Here is a 9,976-nt window from a genome sequence, read left to right as displayed (position 1 = left end):
CCTTATGAAATTTTTCATGTATTATTCTGCGAAAAATAGCTCTCTAAATTTAAAAACACCAAAGTTATACCAAGATATAGTCGGCCGATCCCGACCGTTCCAACTTATATACTGCGTGCAAAGGAAAGAAATGTGTGTGCAACGTTTTAAGTCGATAGCTTTAAAACTGAGAGACTACTTCGCGTAGAAACAGACAGACAGACCGACGGACAGACGGACATGCTTATATCAACTCAAGAGGTGATCCTGATCAAGAATAGATATACTTTATAGGGTCGGGAGATGCCTCTTTCACTGCGTTGCACACTTTTGGACAAAATTATAATACCCTCTGCAAGGGTATAATTAGTATAACTCAAACCGGAAAAAGATGGGTCAGATCTAGCTTCATTCTGCCCAATCTCCCTCAAGTTCTGTCTCGCTAAGTTACTAGACAAAATAATCGCAAAATAGCTATGGTGGTTTGTGAGCTCACATAAACTCTTACACAACAGCCAAACTGGATTTAGAAAGGGCAAATCGATTATGTACAGTCTGTTGTTTACTGACTATCTTATTTATAAGTCTCTTAATACAAATCTATAATTTATCAATTGTTTCCCTCGATTTCTGCAAGGCATTTGACAAAATTGGAATACACTCAGCCATTGACCAACTCACTAAATAGAAAGTGGGTCCTATTATTGTGGAATATGTAAAAAAGTGTATGACTAACAGAAATATCAAAGTCAGAGTTGGCAAGTACTTTTCCAAGACACTTCCAAGACAATTATTCGTTGTCTGTGATCTTGTTTGTGATAGCGTACAAGAAATTAACCGAAATCATTACAAAACAAAAAAACATTCAACTTAGTGCATATGCTGACGATTTTAACCTTATTATTATTGTCGGGTCAGGCAGCAGCCCACCGGTGTAATTTTAATGTTTAAATATGTTAGCGTAATGTTTGGTAATGTTTATTTATTAGGCTTAAGTTTATACAAAAGCTAGTTGATCGCAAGCCGACTCTCTCTCGGCCGCTCGACTCAACGGACTTTCTTTAGAGAGTTTTAGCTCGGCAATGTCTAGGCCGCCCTCTCTGTGTATATTACTTTCGTCCCTGCATGCACCATAAGCTGGTCTATCTGCGGATCATCCAGTTTCATCTGCATGCAGAAATAAACATCATTTAAACATTAAGAACTCAAACATTAAGTATTTAGGTACCTCTCTTAGGTACTTAATATCATAAAATGTCTTTAAACCAAAAATACAATTGTAGGTGGATAACATTAAAATCAGTCCTAAAGGCGCTTGTTCTTTCAAAAATGGACTTTAGACTCCCACTATATGACATAGACCCAAAACAATATTTAATTAAAATATCATCAATACTACACGCAGGTGTACGAATTGTCGTAGGCGCTCTTCGTACGACTCCTATTAACAACCTCTTATATGAGGCTAATATTGAACATCTTAAAAATAGAAAAGAACATGTTGTGACTGCGCCGATAGAATACGGGAGTCAATGATTAGCAGAAGTCTGCTATGGGGACTTTGCTGTTGCCGTTTTATAAAAACACAGGGTTTGTTTCAAGTATGTCACTGAATTTAATTTGAATTGATTTTAGAGATCAAACAATGTTCGCAGTATAACAAAAATGTGTTTCAGTCGTAATAATTGGAAGAAGCTTAGAGGTGTCCCGCTTTCCAAAGGGACCGAGGTCTCGAGATCGATAGACATCAAGCAGGTATCGATTGTAGGGTTGTGGTATGCACTAACATTACGTAATAAACATTACGACAACGAAAATGACCGTACATGCCGCCCCGCAATGCTGGGTCCAGCATTAAGACATCCTTCTAATGGTAACTGAAAGAAACAGGTGAAATGTTTGCTGTGGTATTGATGTGAGATCAAATGCGTGTATCACTATTGTTCAAGATTAGCTTCCTCGACTTTAGCTTCCGTGTAGTTCGGGATGGGTAATCTGCAGATCTTGGATACTGATCGCTTATATGTATAGATCGAACCTGTATAGATCGTTGCAACTCGTACCATCCCATCGGCTCCAGGGTGTAATTCTATAACACGACCTAGTTTCCAATCGGTTGGACCTGTCCTGTCGTCCTTGATAATAACTAGGTCATTGACCTATAGGTTTTCTTCCTCTTGTCTCCACTTAGGGCGTGCCTGAAGGTGAGACAACCAATCTGAGCTCCACCTTTTCCAGAACTGGCGTAGGATCCGTTGTCCCTCCATGAACTGTGTGTTGAGCGACTTGTCCTTGTCACTGGGGGTAGGAAGCGATTGCATGGAGTCTCCGATCCGCGGTTAACGGGCATAATGGCCGAGAGTTAAGACAGGCCTCGATCTGGATAAGAACGGTTGATAATTGTTCATAAGTCATTGGGTATCCTTTGAAGGAACGATGAAGATGAGACTTTACGGTTTTGACGTTGGCCTCCCAAAGTCCTCCGAAGTTTGGGCTGTGTGGGGGGTTAAAGTGCCACTGAATATAGCGCTTTGTGAGTTCTGGGACGACTGTCTGGTTGATTTCCTGCCGGAACTCGTTAGACCACAACTGTAGGGATTTATCTGCTGCTATAAAATTTGTGCCGCAGTCACTGTACATGTGCCGCACAAAACCGCGGCGTCCAATGAACCGTTGGAGAGCCCAGAGAAAATTTTGTGCTGTGAGTCCTGTCACCAGCTCCAAATGGATAGCTTTACTGGCGAGGCAAATGAATACTGCAATATAGGCCATGTATGTAGTGTGTCCTCTGAACCTCGAGGCCTTGACATCGATAGATCCTGTGTAATCCACACCTGTAGCTTCGAACGCTCTTTTCGGCGGATTAACACGATGGTATGGAAGATCACCCATTAATTGTCGAGAGGGTTTAGGGCGATGCTGAAATCAAGCCACACACTGTCGGAGAACTCTTTTTACCGCTTGTTTGCCATTAATGATCCAAAACTGCTGATGGATGATCGCACGGGTCAGTTGCACTCCCCCATGCATGGTGTTCAGATGGGCGTTTTTTATGACGAGGTCCGTAAAATGATGTGACTTCGGTAGGATGATGGGCGTGCGTTGTTGAGTGGTGAGCTGCAAAGCGTTTAGAAGTCTGCCCCGCACTCTGAGGATCCCTTGGGCATCTATGAATGGCGACAGTTGGCTAAGCTTGTTAGATTTTGAGAGCGATTTGTTTGCTCGCAACTTGGACAGTTCGTGAGAGAATGGTTCCTGTTGGACAACGCGAACCAGAGTATACATTGCCTTGGAAAACTCCTTTACGCTAATTGGTCCGGAAAGCCGAGCCTCCCTTTTGCAGCGAGTATTATGGATAAAGCGATTAATGAATGCTGTGGAAAATACAAGTAGACTGAATGACGAAAATGACTCAACAAAGGAATCAGTGGATGCACAGGTGTGAGCGTGGATAACCTTTGCTGCTTGTTCCTCGCAGGTTGTGCTCGGATCTGGAGAAGTAAGAATTACCTTGGGCCAATGATCTTCGGGTTCCTGCAACCAGTCTGGGCCGCTCCACCAGAGCTTATCCTGCGCGAGCTGTAGTGGGGTTAAACCGCGTTGCACAATCCGCAGGGTTGTCCTGCGTAGACACATGACCCCACTGTGAAGCAGAGCTGACCTTTTGGATGCTGCCAATTCGATTGGCTACAAAAGTCTTCCACCTGCATGGATCTCCATATATCCAGTGAAGCACGATCATGGCGTCTGACCAGTAGTACACTGTGACCCGCATCTGAGGCACGTGAAGTTGCTGCTGGATCCATGTGGTGAGTTTGGTAGCTAGAACTGCTCCGGAAAGCTCCACTCGCGGTATGGTGAGAGGCTTTGTTGGTGTAACCCTAGTGCGAGCTGCGACTATGTGTGTATTTTTAATTTCAGAAGTGTCGAGTACTCGAAGGTAGGCACACGCTGCATACGCGAGGGACGACCCATCGGAGAACATGTGCAATTGAAGAGATATCACATTGCTGAAATCGCAACCGAACCAGCGTGGTATGCGAATGTGTTGAACTTCTGGAAGATGTTCGAGATATCGCTGCCAACGCGCTGCCAAAGACTCTGGTAGCATGTCGGCCCAATCGAGTGCACGGTAAGTGCCATCAGTTTGCTGCATACGGAAGCTCCATACGTCCTTGAGGAGAATTTTTGACATGACTATCAAGGGTGCTAAAAATCCTAATGGATCGAAGAGCCGCGCCACTGTTGATAAAAGAGCCCTTTTCGAAAGTGTGGGATTGATCGAGAAAAGGATTTTGAATCCGTAGACGTCCGGGTTTGGCTCCCAGTACAGTCCAAGCGTTTTAATGCTGTCTTTATTGTCCATTTCGAAGATTGAGTGGTTGCAGAGGTCTACTTTAGGAATATCGCTAAGCAACGCCGGGTGGTTCGCTGCCCATTTTCGAAGATGCATACCAGCCGAGCGGAGGGCTGCTATGACCTCGTTTCGCACTCGAATGGCACCGTCCGTGGTCTCATGGCCGCTTTGTACGTCATCAACATAAATCTCCCTTTTCAGTACCTTTTCTGCTAGCGGATAATTTTCTCGTTCGTCCTGAGCTATTTGGTGAATCACCCGAATCGCTGTGTATGGCGCTGATGCTGTTCCGAAGGTAACTGTGGTGAGACGGAACTCTTTTAACTCTCCGGTTTTGTCACGCCACCAAATGCGCTGGAATTGAGAGTCCTCTGGATGCATTTCGATACATCGGTACATCCTTTGGATGTCCGCCACGAAAACATAGCGATAACAACGCCAATTTAGTATCACTCCTCCCAAATCGTTCTGTAGAGCTGGGCCAGTACATAAAATGTCATTCAGTGATTTCCCGTTGGAGCTCTTACAAGAGGCGTCGTAGACTACCCTGAGTTTAGTCGTCAGGCTGTCCTCCTTCAGGACTGCATGGTGTGGAATCGTGCTGCAGAAGACGCCGAGCTTCCCATTTGTGTTGATATGAGAGTGACTGTCTTCGCTTGTAGTGACTTCTTGTATTTGCTGTAAGTCAAAATATTCCTCGATTTCTTGGAGATATTGTTGATGAAGCTTATCGCGCTGCTGCAATTTTCGCTCTAGTGTGTAGAAACGATTTAAGGCTATATGTTTTGATCGGCCTAGAACTTGTGGCGGGTCGAACAAGGTTTTCAGTGGTAAGCGAACCATGTACTTCCCGTTGGGCTGTCGAACATGGGTTTGACGAAAGTGTTCTTCACACCATCGTTCCTCTGTGGTGAGTTGGCGTTCAGACGGCACGCTATCTAGTTCGAAGAACCTTTGCACCAGATGATCAAGCGTCGTGGTGTTACAACGGACAGTGATGGAGTGTGTCATGGATTTCCTCACTGGTCCAAAAACAATCCAACCAAGAAGAGTGTTTTGTGCGATTGGTTCCTCATGAGTTCCTCGTCGAATTTCTGGGAGCATCAATTGTGGAATAAGATCAACGCCCACAAGCACGTCAATACGACCGGAGCGGGCAAAATTGGGATCGGCGAGTTGCAATCCTTTAAGGTGTTGGAATGAGCGAGGGTCGACATCCGATTTTGGAAGGTGCCCTGTAAGTGTACGGAGAATAAATGCAGTGGATACAAACGATGTGAACTGGGAACCTGAAATCGAGCTTAGGACAAAATTGGTACTATGTCGACAACGATTGTGAGAGGAGTCGCCGATCCCTGTTATTTCCGCAGATATAGGGGTGCGTGAGAGACCCAGCGTCTGTACTAAGCTTTCGGTGATAAGTGTTCCTTCCGAGCCATGGTCAATCAACGCTCTGGCTAAAACAGATTGTCCCGTTTGGTTGTTGACAATTCGGATTAGGGCCGTGGCGAGAATCGTGGTGGATGGATTTTGATAGGTGGCAACTGCGCTGAGGAGTTGCGTCTCGTTCGAAGCAGTTAAGCCGGGGGCTAGGCTGTGCTGTTGAGACAAAACAGATGAGCGGGATGCTACGCTCTGTTGGGTGCCCTGCGCGAGTTACAGTCTCGTAACCGAGGGAGTAGAGGAGATCTCGTATCTATCTATCTATCTATCGTATGGCTATCGCTTTTTTCAAATGCTGGAAAGAAGGCTTGCAAATAAACGACCGTTTTGCTTGGAGTACAGAATAAGAATGATCTTTTTATTATGAATAAGTATGTAGGGAAATATGTATGAGTGTATATGAGTTTTTTGGCGATCTTTTTGTTGTTGTCCATCGGCGTTAGGTTTACAGTTGCCGTTTCTGTGTTCTCTCCCTGTGGCTGTGGATGTTAACTCCACTACAAGCATTGTTAATGAAATATATGTCTATATGCACGACCGCCAATGGTCCCTCTGGGGCGGTTAGAGTTTGCAACAGTGGTCTATGGGGGTGTCTGTCGTACTTGAGGGTTAGGCAGGTATCGCAATTTTTTATAATTTTTGTGATGATGTCTTTTAAATGCGGAAAATAAATGTCCCTTTTTAAATGGTTACATGTTTCATCTATCCCCCTATGATTGGTGTTAAAGTGGTACTCTCGGATTTTGTTTTCCTGGTCATGGGGATCAGTAATTTCGGTTAGCTGTATTTTGCAGCGGGAAAGTTTGTATAAGTCGTTTTCGAAGAAATAGTTATTATAGGATTCTTCTATTATTTTGAAAATATCGTCTGGTGCAAATATTGCGAATGTTTTATTCGGTTTCAGGATTGTTTGGAGGGCGTTTGTAACGGAATCGAAAGTATGCACGGGTTCTGTGATTATGTGTCTTATTTTTTGGGCAAACGGTGTTTCTATTTGTCTTGCAGTTGTCGGTCCAGTACGGAATACTTTTTGACTATTAAAGTGATTTAGTGGTTGTGAAGCGATTGGTATAATTTGTGGGTCTTCATTTATGTTCAAGTTTGGCTCAATTCTGCTAAGCGCATCGGCGACTACGTTTTGCGACCCTTTTTTGTATTCGATTTTGTAGTCGTAAGGGGCCAGGATAGTTTTCCATCGAAGTAGTTTTGTATTCTGGCCTTTCAGATTGTCTAACCAGATTAATGGCTTATGGTCTGTGACTATTTTGAATCTACGCCCGAAGAGGTATGGTCTGAAATGACCTACAGACCAAATGATAGCTAGCATTTCTTTCTCTATCGTAGAATAGCGGACTTCCGTATCCGATAGTGTCCTGCTAGCGAAGGATATGGGTTTGTCATTAGTTTCCGGGCCTTGTGACAACACAGAGCCTATCGCATAGTTACTTGCATCTGTGGTCAACGTGAACGGCTTATTAAAATCAGGGTATATGAGTATGGGATCATTACAAAGGAGATCTTTCGACGTTTCGAATGCCTGTTTAAATTCCTCATCTATTATTATAGATTTCCCTCCTTTTAATTGTCTCGTCATGGGTTTAGTTATTCTTGCGAAGTCCTTAATGAATTTCCTGTAATACCCTAATAGTCCCAAAAATGACTTAATTTCCCTAGCTGTCTTTGGGCAGGGGATGTCCTTGATGGCTTGTATCTTAAGTGGGTTTGGCTTGACTCCTTCCTGGGTGACGATGTGTCCCAGGAAGCTGATTTCCTTCCTTAAAAAGTGACACTTGCTCGGCTGGATTTTTAGATTCGCGTTTTGGAGCTTTATGAATACAGATTAAATATCTGCTATATCTTTTTGGAGTGAGGGTGAGAATACTATTATATCGTCGAGATATACGAGACAGACGTTACCAACTAGGTCACCTAAAACGTTGTCCATAACGCGTTGGAACGTGGCAGGGGCGTTCTTGAGACCGAAGGGCATCCTTGTGAACTCATAATGCCCATTTTCGACGGTGAATGCCGTCTTGTTGGCCTCGCGTGGGTTCATTTGTATTTGGTGAAAACCACTTGCTAAGTCTATTGTTGTGAAATACATAGTCTTTCCTAAGCTGTCTAGTATATCTGCAATGTTCGGAATAGGGTATCTATCAGCGATCGTTTTTTCATTTAATTTTCGAAAATCGATTACCAAGCGCCACTTTTTTTCGCCTGTGATGTCCCCTTTCTTAGGTACGACCCAGACGGGTGCACTCCATGGGGAATAGCTGCTTTTTATGATGTTCTGTTCGAGCATTTTTGAAATTCGTTTCCGAACTTCGTCTTTATGAATAAATGAGTATTGGAATGGCGGTTTCTGATGTTTCTAATATGGAGTCGGCAAAGTTTATTTTTGCATTTAGGCCGGATAGGAAATCCATGCCTAGAAGACCATTGAAGTGAGGGTGGAAATTAAATAGTAAGAACTTAAAATTGGGTATTTTTTTGAACTGTTTGAAATTTTTTCCATCTGTATATTCCCGAATTTTGAATGTACTGAGTACAGTGTGGATATTTATATCGGAGGTAAGTTTTTTGATGCGGTCTTCGTTAATAAGTGCTGGGTTTATGAATGAGTAGGTAGATCCAGTATCTATTAGAAATTTGAGAATTTGAACCCATGAAGTTTGATGATAGGAAAACAAATGGCAAGGAAGATCCGTGACTCTTCTTGCTTATGTAACCGACTGGTTTCCCGAGGCTTCTAGTAGAAAATTTTCATCATCGTTGATGTTACATAGGGGAGCGCTTGGATTATGGTTGTTCTTGCCTTGGTGGTTTAGGGTCTGCTCTGGTTTGATGCTATTGTGGAAGGGGTTCCTACCCAAAGTTTGTCTATCGTGTCGACCATTACTATCGTTATTGGAATTATATTGACTTGTGAAGCGTCTATTATCATTGTTGTTAAAATTTTGCTGTCGCTGTGTAAAGCGACTATTATTGTCGTTGTTGGTGTTATCATGTCGTGGTACATGGCGGCCGTTGTTCCCATTATTATAATTCTGTTGTCCTAATATGTAGCGTCTATTGGAGTTATTATAGGTTGATTGTCCTTTCGCGTATGGGTGATTCGTGTATGTCGAGCTGTCGCGTCGTCGATTTTCTTGGTGTTTATTCAGGTTTCTAGAGAAGTTTAATTCGACCTGTCCGTACTCGTACGCTTTCTCGATTGTCTCTGGTCTTTGATTCCTAATGGCTGACCTAAGTGGGTCCTTTAATCCAACTAAGAAAGTATTTAGGCAGAATCTGTCATACTGTTCCCGTTTGACTGTGAGTGAGTGTTCACTAGGGTCTGCTTCTCTGGCCAGGGACATTAATTCGCTTCTTATTTTGGTGGCTGTGTAATATAGTTTTCCCATACTGAGTCCGTCCGGAAGATTATGTAGCTCTCTAACAAGCATTTCTTCTGTTTTTTTGCTAGAGTATAGTCGCTTGAGGTTTGCTTTGATATCATCCCAACTGATGAGTACATCGCAGACACTCAGGGCCTCGTCCGCCCTGCCTTTAATCTTGTCACGGATAGTTCCCAGTAAGTACTGTCCGCAAGTTGCTTGGTCTACTGATCCGGCTAACAAAAGTAGTTGATCTACTCTACTTATGAATCTATCAAGGTTGTCAGGTGGGCCTTCGTAGGTGGGTAGAAGGGCAAGTAGTTGTTGTAGATTCAGGCTTGTGTTTGAGGGAGTTGATGAATTGCCAAGGATGGGACTTAGTAGCCCTGATGCGTTACCGGAATCCATAGCGTTGGTAGGAATATTGTTTTGGGGATTGAACTAGCTGGTCTTTCTCTTTTGTTTCTATCGCTTTCCTTTTCTCAGATAGACTGCCCTCGCTCTTTAGATCTAATCTGCCCCTAACTGTGTTACTAGTGGTGGCTGTTTTACATGTATTGAGAAAGAAACTGGCTATATTGAAGTATGGTAATGCTACGTATGTAATGTATATAGAATAGTAATAATATGTAAATTAGTAACTATATATATGTATATTAATTATATGTGTATGTATTTTTGAAGTATAGTATAAATTAGGATAAATTTGCCACACGGCTTCGTTTGTGTATTAATGTGGTTAAATAGTGTACTATAATATTCACATATTACTATGTACATATACATATGTATGTATTCTTTACAAAGCAAAAGGAAAACC

General features: G+C 43.0%; 1 protein-coding gene across 1 annotated transcript; it reads right to left on the bottom strand.

Annotated features, from left to right (window-relative positions):
- Positions 1–1,065: 1,065 nt before the first annotated feature.
- On the bottom strand, positions 1,066–8,081 carry LOC138925888 (uncharacterized). The gene is given in 5 exon segments (XM_070277480.1): positions 1,066–1,146; positions 2,938–3,558; positions 3,641–5,571; positions 5,656–5,983; positions 6,318–8,081. Coding segments are annotated over 5 exon segments (4,725 nt in total).
- Positions 8,082–9,976: the final 1,895 nt, after the last annotated feature.

This window comes from Drosophila bipectinata, chromosome 2L (assembly GCF_030179905.1).
Source record: "Drosophila bipectinata strain 14024-0381.07 chromosome 2L, DbipHiC1v2, whole genome shotgun sequence".
NCBI lineage: Eukaryota > Metazoa > Arthropoda > Insecta > Diptera > Drosophilidae > Drosophila > Drosophila bipectinata.
This window is presented reverse-complemented; position numbering and strand designations above follow the sequence as displayed.